The 20,124-nt window shown below is 37.6% G+C and overlaps 1 protein-coding gene across 2 annotated transcripts in view; it reads right to left on the bottom strand.

Annotated features, from left to right (window-relative positions):
* Positions 1–20,124, bottom strand: part of MALT1 (mucosa associated lymphoid tissue lymphoma translocation gene 1) — a 45,840-nt gene that overhangs the window by 16,515 nt on the left and 9,201 nt on the right. The window contains exons 2-8 of one of the 2 annotated variants that reach the window (XM_008583037.1): positions 17,358–17,479; positions 14,150–14,309; positions 10,895–11,073; positions 10,385–10,481; positions 9,750–9,782; positions 7,060–7,086; positions 4,609–4,641 (exon numbers count right to left, since the gene is read on the bottom strand). In XM_008583037.1, the coding sequence (XP_008581259.1) occupies positions 4,609–4,641; positions 7,060–7,086; positions 9,750–9,782; positions 10,385–10,481; positions 10,895–11,073; positions 14,150–14,309; positions 17,358–17,479 (651 nt within the window). The remainder of the gene's footprint in view (positions 1–4,608; positions 4,642–7,059; positions 7,087–9,749; positions 9,783–10,384; positions 10,482–10,894; positions 11,074–14,149; positions 14,310–17,357; positions 17,480–20,124) is intronic. The other variant, XM_008583038.1, reaches the window with a different exon arrangement.

The raw sequence follows: 20,124 nt of genomic DNA, 5'->3' as shown, positions 1-20,124 counted from the left end.
GATGGCAGGTGAACTGGGGTGGATTTAGAATAGAGAAGCAGACTGCTGTGGTGGAAATGAGAGACAACAAAGACCCATTCTAGGAAATTAGTTGTAAAAAGGGAAAGGAAAAGTCAGACCTTAGAGAGATGACAGAGAAAGGAACAGTAAAATTTGAATTTGAGGAGATAAGAGAGAGGAATAAAAAAAAACTTCCAAAGAGCAACTATATAAGCAATTTATGATAGTTTTCAAATGATAAAACAAATGGAAGAAATTTCTGTAGAAAAACATTTACTGTAAGATACACCCACAGCTTCTTGAATACAAACCATTTATTGGAAAAAGGAAACAAAAATGCTGGTTGATAAAGCAAAAAAACAATGAAACCACTTCAGAAACATATTTTAACTACAAGATCCTAGACATTTTCCAAAGCTTAATGCAATGTATTCTTCAAAAATTGATACAGTGTTATATCATTAATTCCATGTTTAATAATTCTAATTATTATGTTACTAATCCAAAATGAGTTAATACTCATAAGAACTGAGAAAAGGACCTGGCATATATTAAATGCTATTAAGTATTTGTCAAATTAAAAAACCTTTGGATGTCTATCAAAAATTGAGTGTTAGCATCAAATACGACTGGTTGAATATACAGTCCTTGTTATTCTCATGCATTAAATCTTTTAATGACTGTCCATTACCCTACAAATAAATTCCAAGTTACTTAGTATGGCATATAAGGCCATTTGCATTCTAGCCCATGCCTACTCTTCTACTGTGGCAATAGATGACCCCCAATGAACCACGGTACCCTTGTCTTTGTGTAGTGTAGTCACCCCCATCCCTGAAACTGGGCTGCCCTGTGACTTCCTTTGAGCAACATAATGTGATGTGACACTCTGCCAGTTCTGGGTCTCAGCCTTAAGAAGTCCTGACAGCTTCTGTTGCTTGGGTCCAGTCACCATGTAAAGAAAGCAGCTACATGAAGAGACCATTCAAGGAGAGAGGAGGAAGTGAGGGACGGAGAAAGAGAGGGAAAGGAAGAAGAAGGAGGCTGGGGAGAGAGAGATCGGTTTTCAGTCTTTCATCAGTCCCCACTAAGGTGCCAGGTATGTGCACAAAACCCCCTGGGATGTTGCAGCCCAGCTATCATTTGACTATGACCACATGAGACCCCAAGAGAGACTGGCAGAAGAACCATCTGCTGAACCCAGTCAACCCACAGAATCATGAGACATAATACAACTGGTCTTGTTTTTAAGCTAGTAAATTTTGAAATGATGTTGGGCAGCTATAGGCAACTACAATGCCAGTCTAGTCCCAGCTACTCCTTCCCTTTCACTCTACCTTCCAGCAGTACTGAACTGCTTGCTCCTTACCCATGCCATCTATTTCACACCTCCATCCTCTCCGTGTCTTATCCCTTCTACCTCAAACATGCGCTTCCACTTTATCCACTTGGGATCTCCCAGTTTATCCTTGAAATTCCCTGCCTGGCCTTCACCTCTTAGGTAAAGCCTTCCTCGACTCTCCCAAACTAATCTGATCATCATCTTCAATGAACAATTTCTAGACCCTTTACATAGTTCTAGTATGACATGTATTATGTACTGTATTATTTACTTAATGTCTGCCTTCCCTGTTAAGACTGCAACGCCTTGAGCTCAGGAACCAAGGCTCATTCTCTTACTTCATAAAGGGTAGCACAGATGAAATGTTCAGTAAATGTTTGGTGAACTTCAATGATAGAAGTTGACTTGATAATCAGTTTATCATGTTATTCTTTCAATTAGGACATGTTTGAGAAAGGATACCTGAAAAAATGGAGCTAACAGAAGCTATGGAATGTGGTATCAAGCCTGGTTCAACTTCAATTGTGTAATCCTGAGCAAGATTTATTAAACACTTACAGTTTTAAATTTTCATCTACTAAAAATGAGGAAAGTATTGACATCTCAGGGTTTAACTATATATTGCACTAAGTGAAAACACTTAGTTTATTAATATTATTACTAAACACACAATTGTAATTGAACCATCTTCAACAACTAACCCAGTCACATTAGGATTTTCTCATTTTGTGTGCTTACAGGCACATACATGTTTCTCAGTATAGAACAGAACGGCTATATCTTGTTCAGAACACTATTTTAATAAGTCTTTCTTAGCCAGTGAGGTTTTGGGATCTAGAGGGAAGATAACAGAGCTGGAATACACAAAAACTTACCACTATGAATGAAATATGGCAGACTTTTTTAAAGATAGTAATTCACAGTTCCCTGTTCTACTCAACATCAAAGGCCTTCACCTTCACAGTCACCCAATTCTATGATCATATCCTAGACTCTGCCATCACCTAAGCTGCCCCAACTTTGAAATCCAAAACAATACATTTCCTTCTGTAACCATAACAACCTCCCATTTTTTAACATTTTTGTCCCTACTACTCTTGTTTTTCCAACTCAGTTAACTTTTTTAATCTCTTTACTCCTCCATTTTCCACCAGTTTATTAACCTGTTCAAGGCTTTCTTTCTCTACACAGTCTTTATCCCTTGGTTAATTCCTCCAAATCCCAACTGTCATGCCCTCTTCCGAATGTGGCCTATAAATCTCTGACTACCACAGTGCCTGGCACACAGTAGGTACCTGGTAAGTATTTATTAAACAAACAGAAAGACCAGCTCATCAGTTTGCCATCTCTATTTTAAAGCTGAGTTCTGCTACAGAAAAATCACACAACTGATCTGTACCACTATAAATTCTTAATTTTTAAGTCTTAGTTGTACTCTCTGTATATTTTTTCACTTGTAGATGGTCAGACCTCGCTAGCTTCCATGTTCTTTAGCCACTAAACCTCTGCCACTGCCCAGTTCTATAATCAGCCTTACTCTGCTCTCTTTTCCTCAATCCTTCAAGCAGGCTACTGAGCCTAATTACCTAGAAAGGAAAACCATCAACTAAAAATGTCCTCATCTTTCTAACAAATCTATCTACATCTTCACCAATCTTTCTGTCCTTCTAATATGTAAAGAAGAGGTTTCAACATTTTGATTAAAGCCAATATCTCTTTTTCATCTTAGGCCAAACCCTAACATCTCCTCTAGGAATGTGCTCCACAAATTGTCCTCTCTTTGATGGGTCCCTCTAACCTATAGTCTCAATAGATCCTTCCTCTCCAAATGTAAATAATCCTCATATTTTTCCCACCTTCCAAAAAACTCTGAAGGTACGCCCCACCTAGTTAACCTCAGATCACCATTTTTTTCAACAAATTAATTTGTACTGTATGTCTCCACTTGTTCACTTGAATGGTTCTTTACCCACTAGACATGTTATCCGTACTTGAATTCTAGGCATGACTTGGTAACTGACACACATTATGCACTTCCAACATTTACTGAAAGTCATCAATCATTTCTTCACTAGCTGAATCCACTGGACAAATCTTAGACATCATTTTAACTGACTTCTGCTGGGATCAAGATGTTGACTATTGGGCCGGCCCGGTGGCGCACTGCTACAGTGTGCCGCTTGGGAGTGCAGCGGCGCTCCCGACTGACAGAACTGAAGGGAGAAGTAAACAGTTCTACCATGCTAGTTGGAGATTTCAGTACCCAACTTTCAATAATGAATAGAACAACCAGACAAGATAAGTAAGGAAATAGATGACTTATCACAATAAGCCAGCTAGATCTAACAGGTGTATACAGAACACTCCACCAAACAACAACAGCATGTATACTCTTCTCAACTGCATATGGAACATTTCTGTATGTTAGGCCACAGCTTAAATCTCAATAGATTTAAAAAGATAGTTATCATACAAAGTATCTTCTCTGACCACAGCGGGATGATGTTAGAAATGGATTACAGGAGTAAGTCTGGAAAATTCACAAATTTGTGAAAATTAAACAATTGACTATTGGGCTGGCCCCATGGCTCACTCAGGAGAGTGCGGCACTGGTAGCGCCGAGGCCACGGGTTTGGATCCTACATAGGGATGGCCGGTGCACTCACTAGCTGAGCGTGGTGCAGACCACACCGTACCAAGGGTTGCGATCCTCTTACCGGTCAAAAAAAATAGATGTTGACTATTTTTACCACCTTTAACTGTTAATCTGCTAAACTTTTATAGTATGAATCTCCTGGATTTTCTCCTACTTTGCTAGTTTTTTCCCTTGTATTTTTTTCTCCAATGCATTCTTTAAATGCAACTGCTCATTTACACTTTATCTTAAATCCTCTTCTGCTCTCACTGAAGAAGATGGGGAAGCAAACTCTAAAGCTTCTTGCAGCTACTGTGATGCTTTCCTAATCTCTACCCCCCACCAAAGACAGTACTAATCACTGCTTTCTCTATGCGAGCTGTGTAATAGGTACATGTTTTTTTGCATGTTGCCAAAAACACATGAATCACTCCACAGAATTTGACTTGACCCCAGAAACTGAATTTGTAATCTTTTTTAAGTTTCCTCTTCTGTAATTTCTTTGTCCCCATGCTATTCAAATGTTTATAAAAACAATCAAATTAAAATTATCTCAAATTCCTTTATGATAATTAAATATAGTTAAATACTATAATTATGCTTTGATCATGCTCTTTAAAGTCCTACTCACCTGATGGTTGGTCAGTTATTTGCTCTTTATTATCTATACAAAGATAAAAAAGCAAAACAGATAAGATGTTATTATCCATGATATATACAGAAAAGCAATGAACAATAACATCAGTAGCATCATTAAAATACAGAATATAGTTTCTAATAGTTAACTTATGATTTTCAGATTTTCACATTTTTGATAAAGATATGGATGGACAGAACTAGAATCAAGGCAGGGGAATTCCTTTGGTACTTGGCTCCCACAACTGGGGCTACTAATCCTTGACATGCTGGGTAGAAATTACAATCTGAAAATGGTGGTGATGTTAACAAGAAGTAGTAGTGGCAGCAGTTAACATTTACTGATGCCTTGGCACTGTTCTACATGTTTTATATGTAACAGATTTAATTAAACTTCACTCTATTCTATGCAGTATATACTATATTAACCCATTATACAGATAAGGAAACTGAGGCATAGAGAGATTAAGCCACTTGTCCAAGTTACCAAGCTAGTAAATAGCAAATCTGGATTCTAATTTAGAGAGTCTCATTCCAGATTCTATGCTTTCACCATCTATTATACATAAAATAAAATTGCTCCCACACTGAGCACCACCCAGAAGAGATACAGGGAAAGATGAAGTTCAATCACTGTGTGTCTATTACTACAGAGAAGGTAACTTTGCACTTTTAGTAAAATAAATGCTGCTGGAGCCTATTAAACACATCATTTCCCTACGCATCATTGTTTTTTTCAAACCCAAATTTTTGGTGTCTCTGAATCTTGGGGAGTAAAGATATAATCAAAGAGGAGACCAGGAAAATTTTAGAAGCTTAGCAGTAGTTTTTGCAAAAGTTTTTGTGAAATAACTTTCACAATGTTCCCAATGTTCACAATGAAGAAGGGCAAGAAATAACAGGCAAATTCAGGAAAACGAGATTCTATCCAGACCAAGAGAAACAATTACTAGGATGGTTCTTGACACTATTTAGTTTTGGATGTTTGGAGCAAGTCTACTGAGGCTTCGCATGAATTCAAGGTCCTTACAGCAAGCAGAATGGTAAACTGGTAATGGTGGCTTTCTGCTTTGTACGATTAGCTTATACACAATCAGCCCAGCCAAAACGGCAATCACAATAATAGATATTTACTAACAAAATAGGACTATGAAACTAAGGAAACTAGCTGTGGTGCTAAAATAATGAGAAATGACATGGAGAGAAATAACAGGGCTTTCTACAAATATTAGATAAAATTCCCTTCTTAATCTACTCCTGTAAGATTTTATCTTCAGATATATTCACAGGTTCCATCACTATCTTTCAGAATGACCACAGCCTATATTGATGACTTCTCTCTTTATGTAGTTCTTAATTTGTTCAGAAATCTGTTGCGATTAAAATTGGCCTAGAGGGCCGGCCCGGTGGCGCACTCGGTAGAGTGTGGCACTTGGGAGCGCGGCGGCGCTCCCGCCGAGGGTTCGGATCCCATATAGAGACCGGTCTGCTCACTGGTTGAGCATGGTGCGGGCGCGACACGGAGGGTTGCGATCCCGTTGCCGGTCACGAAAAAAGACAAAAAGGGAAAAAAAAAAGTTGTACCAATGAGAATACAAGTGTTATTTAAAAAAAAAAAAAAGACTGATTTTCAAATAAGTGTAAAGACTTTTTTAACAAAATGCCATAAAATTTTGTTTCTATGCTGTGGCTTAATCAAGTATACTAATGAGTTATTTTTTTTGTTTTACAGTGCCTTGCAAATTTAGTATCAAATGCACCTTATAACCGTCTGAAACTCAGCCTGCTGACCAAAGTCTGGAACAAAATAAAGCCTTATATCCGCCACAAAGGTTGGTAGTGGTTTAAAACTGATTGCTATCAAAAAAGACAAAAAGGAAAAAAAAAATTGGCCTAGAGAGTTCTGCACACTCCTGCCAATTGTCAGTCTCTCAATGCTCGCTGACCAACCTTACCTGTATAGTGCCAACTATCCCCACTAACATGCCTCTTACTTCTGATGAGGACACCCCACCCAGCTAGTTCAGATATATTCTATGACTGAGCAGTAAAGAACAAGGCCCCAGGGGTCTGACAAGTTCAAAAATGTTACCCCATCACTCTTTCAAAACTGCTTCCTGTCTTTTAAATTAAAGATCGTGCACTTCTTCCATTAACTTCCTTTTTATGATATAAGGAGTAATACACAATGATAAAAAATATATTGATGTTTTATGTTGCCTCAAATACTTTTCTACCTTAAAGTTTTTTAATCTAAATATTTTTAATGTTTCACTAGCATAAAATTGTGTTTCATATAAGTAGTTAATTTCAAACCTAAATTATATTATTTCAATAAAGAAAAAAAGCAACTAGTATTACCATAGCAAAAGAGTATCTATAGTATCTTTATTGCATTTGACAACTTAAAAATCTAAAATTAATGTTTTATATTTGTATTACTCACCAGGATGCCCCAGATGATTTAATTCATCTAAAATAAAAGAGAAAATGGATTAACTTTAAATAATCTAACTGCCAATTTAGCACAAATAGTAAGACTAATCAAAAAAGTTGTTTTTGAGCTATTAAATCATGTTATAATGTTTCAAATACTGAATAGGAAGGAATAGTGTTGTGGATATCATTTAGGGATTCTAAGCTATTATTGCTTTCACTAAACGACAAAAAGGTAATAAACTCATTCATCATTTGTCCAAAGTTTTCGATATTCTGTCAAATTATGGGACAAAAACAGCCAAAAGATAAGTCTGTCTGTGGCCTCAACTATAAACTTCTTGAAACTGATCAACTATCCCAAATGATTTTTTTAAAATAAACTTTTAATTTCAGAACATTTAAGATTTACATACAGTGCAAAGATAGAGCAGAGAGTTCTTGTATACCCCAAATATAATTTCCCTGTTATTAACATCTTATGTTAGTACAGTTCACTTGTCACAACTTATGAACTATCCACGTTCTTTTTTGTTCCAGGACTCCATTTAGGACACCACAGTACATTTACTTCTGTCTCCTCAGGCTTTTCTTAGCTGTGCCAGTTGCTCAGACATTCCGTCTTTGTGGTGACCTTGACAGTTCTGAGGAGTAACTGGTCAGGTATTTTGTAGAATGTCCCTCAACTGTGGTTTGTCCATTGTTTTTCTCATGGTTAGATTTGTGGTTTCTAAAGGTGTAATGTGTTTTGGGAGATATAGTGGTTTCAGAATTAACCAGGACCCCTTGTGGGACATTTTATCATGGCTAAAGGAAAGGTAAAATAATCTAAAAAATATCTATGACATTATAGCCACTACTATATTCTTTACAAATTTGATGAAGACAAAAATTAACATTAACAATAAATTGCAAATGTTATACTGTTCATAATATATTATGCAGGAATTTCATTCTGACATGTGACATAAAATCAAAGGGTGGTATCCACCAGTGCCTGGGATACATACACTAACTTTTGCCTTCAGTCTTACAGACTAGACGCGTTTCTAATTACTTAGGTCAGAAGCATCTTATTCTTCCACCCCTTTTCAGTGAGGTTGTTTCATACATTTGTAATACGGTTAGACTCTTTTGCCATATTCCACATTCTATCTTGGGGTCCCCACTCCTCTGACCTCTTAAATGACTGTTTAAAATGTGTATATATGTATTCACCATTACATTTATTGCTGCTCTAAAAAAAAAAATATACACCTATTCAACCCCCACTCCTCATCCTGACAAGTATCTTTAACAAAACACATAAAATGAATAGAGGATACCATGCCCTATAGGTTTAAAAGAAAAAGATATATTATAGGAAACTGTTCATAACATGCATGAATCCACCACCTATAAAATGTCACGACTTTATAGATTCTTTCAGAAAAAAAAGTTTGATCTAATTTTTCCATCTGAAAAATCTGAAGCAAGTTCACAGCTGAATTTTCATCTCTATATGTTCTGAATAGAGTTATTTGAAAATTATTTAACAGTGCATTTGTCACTGCAACAATTATTTGGAGAATCTTGTAGGTACAGAAGTAGCACAGCAAGGTGATAATTCACATGCATCACCTGGAAGCCAAACAGCAGTACTAGCTTATATTTATTCTTAGGGGTCTCCAATGTTAAGAAGTTTTAAAAACCATGCAGTTAGGCAAAAAGGAGTAAGAGAGGAAGAGGAGTTTAATTAGGATTTCTTCACATGGCTTCCCTCACATAGGATTAATAGATCATGGGACTGGAAATCCCCATATGAGAGAATTATTGTTCACAACTATGCATTAGGATTAGAGTATTTCAAAGTGATACCATAGAGATATGAAAGGCAGGAAAACCAGGAAACATAAGATTTAACATTTTCTTACTTTACTCAAGTAGAGCCTAAGGTTATGTAGTAGTTTAAAGAGGCAGAAATTGAAAAAATACTTTGCTATCCACAAACCTAATTTTGCAAAACAATGTGATATCACACTAAGGTAAGGTGATTTAAGTTTTAATATTTACTTATTACAATTTAAGTACAATGCTTTGACTCATTAAGACAAATGAGAAGCTTATGCTGGCATACATTTTCAGTTCGGTTTACATATTATGGTAAAGGTACCATGGTAGATTAATCTATAGCCTTGTAGCTTAAAAAAAATCTTTGTCACTTTTACATTAAAACAGAATATTTAATATTTGAAAAAACATGTGTTGAACAATAGATCTCCTGTCCTGAAACTTATATAGAAACTATACTTGCATTTGAGAGGCATGTATGTTATCATGGCTAACGGATAAAGTAATCTAAACAAATACCTATGACAGTATAGCCACCTATCTTTTTTTACAAATTTTATAAAGATAAAAATTAACATTAACAATTGATTGCAAATGTTTACTACTCAAAAGATATAATGTTGGAACTTTGTTCTTATATGCATAGAAAAATTAACTGAATATTAGTTATTGTAATAGCGTATCCGTTTGTGTCTGTGGCAATTTATAAATATAAAACTTCAAAGACTAAGACATAACATTATTCAATCAAAATCATTTCTTAGAGCTAGTATTTTTTCCATCACTGCACTCAGTAAGCTAGAGCACTCCACCAATCCCAAGAGCAACCAGCATGCAGGAGATTTGGTTTCAAACCAAAGATTACACTACCTTCAGTGCACTCCACTGCCTCATCTGTTCTTCCTTGTTTCAGAGAAAACAAATTTGAATATATTGTAATTCATGATCTTAGGAAGGGAAGCCATTAAGCAGAGAGAAAAATATCATAGAAATATGCTGGCAGCACACGCATCGACATCTCCTACTAGTAACAACATAACTATAAATGTATTAAGCTTAGATAGAACGAACTCCCAAATTATGCAGTACTTAATGGGGATTATTGGTTAATAGTCATTCTTTCCTTTATATGTTTGTGATGTTTCCATTTTAAAATGTTTTATTAAAAATCTTTTTCCACTAAACCAAGTTTTTTGTAGTTAAAGCTTTAAAGAATACATTTTTGCCATAAATGTTTAAAATAAACTGTAAGATTCAAAAATAACTAAAATGATCTAAATAAAATAGCTTTTTTTCTGGTTCTTTCTGTTCTTTGTATGTGAACCTCAGTTATGAATTTAGTATGCATTCTCTCAAATTTCTACATAAACAATATAACTTCTGATACTTAACACGCCATTAAACAGTATGGTATAAAAAGTAGTAGAATTCCTTTGCTTAAACGTTTCAGTTTATGGAGCTTATATTATATCCCACTTATCAAAATACTGAGGAATACTGCTTACCTATGATGACTTCTACCTTCTTGCTGTCTTGACTCTCTCGATCATTATATACATGACACCAATAGGTTCCTTGATGTTCCAAATCCACATAAGGCACCTATATCAATATCAGAACATATTTCCTCTTCAATTTTAATTTAAATTGGCTCAAAGAAAAAGTCATTTTGTTTTTAACAAAAAAACCTCCAAAACATAACATTTCAGAAGGCTTTAGACATTCTCAAATTATCTCCATTCATGAGGATTATTAGCAAGCAAATGATATAATGATTCCAATAGTGGTGAGTTTGGTGCAATACTACTTGACATTTTACATGCAAGCATGTTGAATTCTAGTACTTTTGACAACATAAGAATCAATTAATATTAAATAACAAGAAACTTAAATAAAAATACTGAAAATATTAAGACACCCCAAAGAAAATGAGTTTTAATGTTCACTTAAATTTCAATTGTACCATTTGTTTTATATATTAACCCCCCCAAATAACCAAAAAATCAACTTCTTACCATGTATACCTTTTTTGTCTCATGTGCTAATGGTAATTCATTTTTGAACCACTGGTAGTGAGGAATAGGGCTTCCAATAGCAAAACACTGTAAAACCAAAGTGCTGCCTGGCAACAACTTTTGGGCCTTTGGTTCAACACAGATTTGCAACTTGGATTCAGAGATGCCATCCAAACTTCCTTAAAGTAAAAGAAAAAATAAAATCTCTAGGTTAAAAATAAAGCAAAGTTTTTCATGATTTAAAAAAAAAATGTGTCCAAGTTTACCCTTCATATTTTACAATCTTTTGTAATATCTACCAAACTATGTTTCATGACACTGTAACACTCCCAGAAATATTGAGAGATGTTATGCGGATAAAAGAATGCTGTGAACAAATAAATTCAGAAAATTCTGGGTTAAACACATTTCTTTATTGCAGGACTTCTCAAAGCTTTCAAAGTATTATTATGCATTGTGAATTAAAGAGGGGAATGTAGGTCAAGTGTTTTCCAAATGTGTCTGACCTGCAGAACCTTTTTGGTGGGGGCAGACAACTTATTAACATCTTGAGTGATGTTCATCTTCAACATGTAAAACTTTTAGGTTCTGCTCTTTAACTCACCGAAATAAGGTGAGGTAAAACAACTCTAGTTGTTGTCACTAACTAAATATGGATGCATCTCTTCCCAGTGAAATTTTTTCATCAGAGATTACTCATTAAACACTCACTTATTACTCTGTTAAGTCCTTGAGAGCAGAGGGCTCATCAATTTTACATAATACCAAGTCTACATCATGAAACTCAGTGTCTAACACATTGCAGGTGACCAATATTTCTTCAATGAGTATGATTTTATTTACATATTAAAGTTTCTTACATGCACAGAAATAGTCTAGAAAGATATAAATATCCATCTCAAATAATCATGATTATTTCCAGAGACTGTGCCCCACTTCCACACGGACACCTTACCTGGGCTTCGGTATCCTGCTCTGAGCCATCACAACCCCCCTCACCCCCGTGAATGCCTACTCTGCTTGGCCACACCTAATGCCTTTAGAGCTGAATGGGTGAGGAAGAGTAAGCTAGCTGAATACTACACATTTTCAAAGGCAGAGTATGAGTTGGCATTAGGGTGACCAATGGTCTCAGTGTGCCTAGGACTGAAGGGTTGGTTATCCTAGTTGCCATGACTGCTTAGATTTTCAGAAAGCCCTAGCCACAAAGAAATTCTGCTCCACTCCCCGGCTCCTTCCCGTGGGCCGTGACCTAGTGCTCTTGCAGAAGACTGAGGCAGAGGAGAGCTGAAAAGAGCCCCTCTGAGGTGCAGGTGCACAAGGCCTGCTGAAGGCTCAGGGCAGGGCAGAGGTCTGGGAGAACCCCTCAGAGGAAATCAGGTTCTCGGTGAATACAGTGTCATAGGCTTCCAAGGCTGGCTGGAGGAAGTTCAATACTAGTTCAATACTAGTTATTGAACTAAAAAGATGGAGGACAATGAGTAGCAAAGCAGTTTGATGAAATGTTCTGTTGTAGTAAATGATACACTATATGCCCTGTAGTGTCAACATCAACTCTAGAGTTCTCATCTTGTGACACAAGTTTTTAGGAGTAATACAAGTTTGGAGAAAAATATACATCACAGAAAGGAACTGAAAAGTGAACAGCAAGACTACATTCGGTAAGGTTTTCTTCTCCAAAACCAGAGACCATAACTAACTGACCTCTACTTGACTTACAGCCTAATTATAGAACACATGACTATCAGGTCTTAAATGCCGTGTTTATCTACTGATCTATGTTTTACATGGCAGTATAGTCATTCTTCAGTATCTGTGGGGGTATTGGTTCCAGGACACCCCCCATCGGCAAATACCAAAATCCATGGGTGCTCAATGATGTAGTATTTGCATATAATCTATGTATATCCTCCTAGATATGTTAAAGTACTTCTAGATCTAGATTACTTATAATACCTAGAACAATGTAAACGCTAGGTAAACAGTTGCTACACTCTACTGTTTTTTTATTTGTATTTTTTTTTATTGCTGGATTGGTAGTTTTTATTGTTTTTTTTTTTTTCCCTCTGAATATTTTCAATCCACGGTTGGTTGAATCTGCGGATGTGGAACCCACAGATATGGAGGACTGACCATATTCAGCAGTCTTAAGTAACTTTAAGAAGTAGTGGTTTTTCCATGATGTTAGTTTCATAATCTGTTTCTAAATAAGACAAGTCTTGGATATTGAAAACCCTTCAGATATTTAGATAGCCTAGGTTTGTGTTTTAAATGCAAAAATATTAAATGTTTTTGATGGAAATATTTCCATCTTTGCCTTGTTAAACAGAATTCACCCTAGGTTCTTCATTCAGTCACCTACTGAGAGCCTATTTGTTGTTAAGCATTTGGTTTTACAAAAGATTATTAACACCCAGATTTTCCCTGCAGGAGTTTAGTCTAATAGGCAGACAGGCCTGACAATAATAACTAAAATGTAATAGAATTATGTTCAGAAGGTTAATTTTGGGGGGGAAGAAGGTGGTACCAAGTAAGACTTTGAAGAAGTCTGCTTTCTATTGCAATAATCTTTCCTTCCTGATCATTCTGTAAGTAATTTGGGATCAAGGGCTCTCTCTTATGCATAGTTTAGAACAGCTTTAACACCTACGGCCAGTGCTGTGTGCCTCATGAAGTTGTTCATTGAACTGCATAACTGATGAGTGACTACTATGTGCCAGGTTTTGCTCGGAGAACTAGGAAAAGAAAAGGGAACGATAAGCTACTCCTTACCCCTACACAGTTCAAATGCTAGGCAAATAAATAATTTCCTTTTCTTTTAATATCTTTTTCTTTTTGATTTTTTAAATTTTTAAATTTTAATTTATAAATATACAACATAGTTGATTTTTTGTGTCCCTTTACCAATTCCGTAATGGGGAGAAACTGAGCTTGGGCACAGATGCCATGTGTAAAGGGCAGGGTAGTGCCATGAAAGAAGGTGAGTTTGGAGAGGTCAGCAGCAGAGACCAGACTGAGGAGGTTCTGTTACCCTAAGGGATCTGCACATACCTACATATACATGCATGGAGAAAGACAATCAAAGCCCATGGGACCAAGTCTTAACAAATGTTGACATTAGACTGATGAATGAAGTATATATGTGAGCTTTTGGTACTGTTTTTGATACTTTAAAATTATTTAAAAGTAAACATTTAAAAAACCAAATAAAATGAGGCAATCCCCATCCCAACGTTAACTTCTTTTATCACTTACTTCGGAAGCTTTCTGCTACTTCTGTGACATCACAAACATCCAGCTGTGACCACTGGCTGAATTCAAAGGTGAAATTATTATTAACTCGACAGACATAAAAGCCTGCGTCTTTTACATGCACTGTGTTAAAAATAAGTTCTGATGCATTCCCATATGGAATCTGTAAAAGAATCAATAAGAGACTATAAGTGAATGACAAATATACTATGCAAAATCTATGAGCTCAGTATGGAGTTTTGAAAGTGTGTCCTTTTTTTTTTTCAAGTTCTAAAATATTTGTTATTTATAAAACAAAAATAACATTTTGAGTTACTTAGTATTGAAGTATTAGAAATCCACAGTCTTTTACAAAGTCTTTAACCAGAGAGTTAAAATGTTCCCAAAATATTTTCCAGAAGATCTGCTGTGTCATTTACAACAGTTCAGTTGTTTAGTATCAGAAGGATCTGCACCTGCAACATTTGTGAGTTAAGTAGCCATACAACGAGGCAAATACCCCAGTGGCATGGAGAGAACACAGAGTTAGACCTGGCTATTACTTTCAGTTCTGACTAAATGAGCTGTGAATACAAGGGCAAGTTATTTTACCTCAAGACTCCACTTTCTCACATGCAAAAAATTTTAAGAGGGCATCACCTTAACCAAACAATATCCAACTTCTTTCAGGGGGGCGGGTGGAGAAAGCCTGTGTAAAGGGTATCAGTGATGGAAGGGAAAGGCCACCCAAGGTTTCCCAAGCTCTTCTCATGGGCTTCTGTCACCACAACAGGTTCTTTTACTTCTGCTACTCCCAGCAATTCATCAGCTCCATCCAACTCTGGCACATTGCCCAGGGCTTGACTCAAGTGCCTCAACATACCATAATAGCTCCCTTGCAAAGTACTTCAACTAGCTCAACCCTCTCCCTCTCCAAACCCCAGCCAACTGAACCCAACTATCCTCCCTCTCAGGAACTGCACCAGGGCAGGAGCATTTCACTGAAGATGTGACAGCTGGGATGACAGGCTGCACTTAGTACTGCCTGACGATCCTGCAGTGTCACCCTACTAAGTCTGCTTTCCTACTCCACTATTCCTGTATACTCTGTCCTCAAACCTCCTGCAATCCTTCTTCCCTCAAGCAATGACTTCACATAGAAATTCTCTCCTTTTCCTGCCACAAAATCACACACCTATCCGTGTCCATACCTATTTATAAGTGCCTTCCTCTCTTTTGTTAAAAGGGAAGATGCATCTTCCTAACAAAGGCAAGGGGCTAAAGATCTGTGGAAACCCACTCAGAACCCCAGACGTGGTAGGAAGATTACATTAAACTGAAGGCACACGGGTTTCAACAGACGCAGAAAGAAGTCTTCCTGAGCTTCCCTTATCTGATTAAAAGCAGAAACTTCTGGGAAATGAGGCTGCTATAAATTCCCTCTTGGGGCAGTTTCTACTCCCAGTAAGGAGACCAAGAGTAAACCTACCATAAATCCTCTCTCTGGGGAGTTTTATGACTGCAAAGAAGAGGAAGGACATGGGCACCAGCATGGACAAACATTGTCACAAACTTTCCGCTCGCTCCTTGTTCTTCTGGAAACCCTTTTGTCTTTCCTGAAGAAACCTATTTGTTCTTTCCATACAGCCTTCTCGCCCCCCTCTCTTTTCCCTACTAAGTTAAGTATATAAGTCTTTAATTTTATCACTTAGCAAGCTACTCCTTTTGTAAGCTCTTGTATGCCTATGAATACATTTTTTTTCTCCTATTAATCGGAGGTTAATTCACAGGCTCCCAGTCTTTGAACCTAAGAGAGTAAAGTTTTTCTTCCCCAACAATCCCATCTTCTCTGACCTTGCTCCTGCAATTTTCCCTCTCTCTGCTTTAGCATCTATTTCTCCCTTTTATTGTATCCCTCTCAAAACATACTCTAGTACCTTCTACCTTAAATAAACAAAAACACCAAACAAACCTCCCTTCATCCCACACCCCTCTCAGCAGCACTGAAGAAGCTGGCTACCCCATTCCTCTTTCCTTTTTAGACTTTCATACCATCCTCTCCTGGTTTTCTTTCTATCTCTCTCGCATATTCTTCTTAGTCACCTTATTGAAAATCTTTTCCTCCTCCACTACGTAGATCTCAATGTTGTCTCTCCAGATCTCCAAATGCCTAGCTGATTCACTTGGATGTGTAACAGGCATTTCAAACTTAATATGTCTGAAGTCAAACACTTGATTTTTCTCCCTGAATCTATTCCTCTCCAATCTTCCACACCTCAGCATATAACATGTCCCAGATGCTCAAGTGAAAAACCAAGGGGTCATCCTCGAGTTCTCCTCCTTCTTCCTCAGGCTCCACAGCTAATCCACCAGTTTGGTTAACTCTGCTTCTAAAATCCATACTGAATCGTGCGTTGTGACCCACCTCCACCGCCCAGCCATAGTCCCACCACTACTACTTCTGGCCGGGAGCAGGTCTTCTTGCATTTGCTTACCGTTGTCTCTCCCCACTGGCGTGTAAGCTCCCTGAGGGCAGGGACCTGTGGGTCACCATGCAACACCGAGCCTTAGGACATGGCCTGGCACAAAACAGGCCCTCCATGAATACTTGTTAAATAAATATCTCTTAAAATAGAACTGACAACATAAGAGAGGTTTGACAAAACTTGACTAAAGAGTTTTAAAATGCACTACAACTGTTCGAATCTAAGTTGTACTCCCCATCACCTTACATTTCTCCCTTTCTCCCGTCAGGACATATTTTACAAATAATATAATGAATGTAGTAAGTTTCTTCCACTATTTCTCCTTCCAAAGTTGTTTATTACAATGAAAGCAACTTTGCAATTGGGAAAATATGGTAAAAACATCTTTATCTACTGTCTTGTCTAGACACATAGAACATCCCATCAATTCTCACAAGCCGAGGATAGGAATTCACATGCTAACAGTGGGAGTGGGGGTTCCAACCACCTGTCGAGCACCAAAGCCTGTGTGCAGTCTCTTTACTACGTTCTGTGCCTGCTCTCCCTTACCTCCGTGTAAGGGATGGAAATCAAAATTGTATACAACCACACATTTCTTCTATGGCATAAGGTGATTACACTGAAGGAAAGATCATAATCTCAGAACAACTTTTATTTAGTTTCAGATTTGCAAATGGAGACCTTAGCATTAAGTTTAGAAGAAAGCCTAATTGCCACGACTAACAGGTTGAAAAGATAAAAATTACCTCTTTATTCATTTTGAACCATTGATATTGTACAAAAGGATGTCCAGTTGCCCGGCAAGAGAGTTTCACAAATTGTCCAGCTAAGACTGCCTTTGATTCTGGGTTTACAATGATCTTTATTCCTTTAAAAAAAAGAGAGAGAAAAATTAAATAAAATCATACAAAAGGGGTTTTCCTTGTTTATATATCTAAACCAAAAGAAAGAAAGAAATATTTTGGAAATAACCTGCATACTTATCTTTGTCATAAATCACCCATTCACATCTTCTTCCCCATCAGATTATGTTTGTGAATTGCAGGCTTTGTAAAACCATGAGGAAGGAAACTTACCTGTAGAAGACTTTGATCTATTGTACTTCCCCATGATAGGGGAAGAAAATTATTTGCCATATTTCTTCAATGCTTAGAAACATTTTTTTCCACATTCTAACACTTCTGAAATCAGGATGCACCTTATAACATATGCCTGCCAGGCAGTAGTCATAATGTAGGTCTCAGTGCCAGCTCATACAAATACTTAGTCATAAATGCTCACGTGGCCAGCACTTCTACTGAGGTAGGTACACTGTTTGTAACACAAGTGTTAAGTTTAAATGCCTCCTAGAGTCGGAATGTGTCCCCCAGAATTCATGTGTTGGAAACTTAATCCTCAATGCAACAGTGTTGAGAGATGGGACCTAACAGGAGGTATTTAGGTCATGAGGGCTCTATAATTAGGGTTTGCGGGGGGTAGGTGCACTCTCCCTTCTGCTCTTCTGCCATGTAAGAACGTGCAACATTTGTCCCTGGTTGCCTTCAGCCTTGTGCCATGTGAGGACACAGCAAGACGGCCCTCATGAGATACCGGCACCTTGACCTTGGACTTCCAGCCTCCAGAACTGTGAGAAATAAATTTGTGTTCTTTGTAAATTACTCAGTCTGTGGTATTTTGTTACAGCAGTATGAAACAGACTAAGACGCGGTCACTGAAAATGTCTTCAAATGATTTTACTATGATTTATGTTAAAGTGAAAATTATTTTGGAAGCAGAAAGGCACAGAAACAGAGAAGAGGGATGTAAATTTGATACTTGTGATGCAAACATTTCTGATTTGAGGAATGTCTACCAGCATTAAAACTTGGAAAACTTCTGACTGGGGTTTGGAAGAGAACCCTGGAGTAAATCACAGAACACCCCCACTCCCCTCTCCTGCCTCTCACGCACTCATGCTGGGGAAGTGCACGCCATGTCAGGAGGACACTCAGGCAGCACCTCAGTGAGGCCCCAGGGATGAGGAAAGACACTCAGGCCTCCTGCCAACAGCCTGGGAGGAAATGAGGTCTTCTGACCACAGCTGTGTGAATGAGCCATCTGAGAAGAGGATTTTCCGCCCTGTCAAACTTTCAGATGACTGCAGCCCTGGCCGATGGCTTCACTGCCACCTCATGAGACACCCTGAGCCCGCACCACCCAGCTACACCACTCCAGAATTCCTATCCTTAGAAACCAGGTGAGATAATACATGGTGGTTGCTCTAAGCTCACAGTTTTGGGGTAATTTATCATACAGCAATAGAAAACTGGCATAAAAGAAACCAAAGTTAGGAAATTTTATTTTCCAAGGTAATAATACACAAAACTGGGTTAGTTGGCTTTCAGGAAAGGAGGAAAAGTCATTAAATTTATAAAACTTAGTTTTTCACTTACTTTTATTTTCTTTCTTTTCTATCCTGAATGTGATTTCATAATAGTGCCTTTTTTCCCTAAGACCCACCAATCCAAAGGAACAAAACAAGATTACAAATACAGGTGGTCACAACTTATGATGGTTCGACTTGAGATTTTTCAACCTTACAATGGTGTGAAAGTGAAGCATGTTCAGTAGATACCATACTTTGAGAGCCCACTCAACCATTCTGTTTTTCACTTTCAGAACAGCGTTCGAAAAAATTACATGAAACATTCAACACTTTATTATAAATTAGGCTTTGTGTTGAATGATTCTGCCCAACTGTAGGTTAATGTAAGTGTTCTGAGCGTGTCTGAGATAGGCTAGGCTAAGCTGTGATGTTTGGCCAGTTAGTTATATTAAATGCATTAACAACTCATGATATTTACAACTTATGATGCACTTATCGAGATGTAGCCCCATTGTAAATTAAGGAGCATCTGTAAAGATGAGATAGTGTAAATAATAGCAATCTTAGTATACATCTAAAGTACTAAATTTTCTAGGAAAAAAAAGTATAGAAGTACATATGTAAAACCCATGCCAGAAAGATATCAAATAAAACCACAATAAACATTTATTACATTCCGAGCACATTTGAGGGTCTGAAGAAACCCTAGAAAATCTTAAGTATATATTGGAGAGCCTCTCTAAAATTAATTTAAAACTCTTATCAAGAGATAGCTTATGTATTAATTACTCTTTTATGTTGAGGTCAAGTTAGCACAGGATAGATGAAGTTCAGAATTTTTCTGAATTCTGTGATACATGTTGGTAGGAAAGGTGGAAAATGGGATGAGCACTCTAGCTGAAATCAGCAAATTCACAACACTGTTTTTTTTTTTTTTTCCTTTTTGTCTTTTTTCGTGTCTGGCAATGGATCGCAACCCTCAGTGTTGCGCCCGTACCGGACCGGGACCGGCAACGGGATCGCAACCCTCGGTGTCGCGCCCGCACCTCGCTCAGCCAGTGAGCGGGAACCGGTCTGTATGTGGGATCCAAACCCTCGGCGGGAGCGCCTCTGCGCTCCCAAGTGGCGCCCCGTAGCAGCGCCCCCCC

This window comes from Galeopterus variegatus, unplaced genomic scaffold (genome assembly GCF_000696425.1).
Source record: "Galeopterus variegatus unplaced genomic scaffold, G_variegatus-3.0.2 Scaffold2806, whole genome shotgun sequence".
NCBI classification, from domain to species: Eukaryota; Metazoa; Chordata; class Mammalia; order Dermoptera; family Cynocephalidae; genus Galeopterus; species Galeopterus variegatus.
The sequence above is the reverse complement of the archived record's forward strand: the minus strand, read 5'-3'. Positions and strand labels throughout refer to the sequence as shown.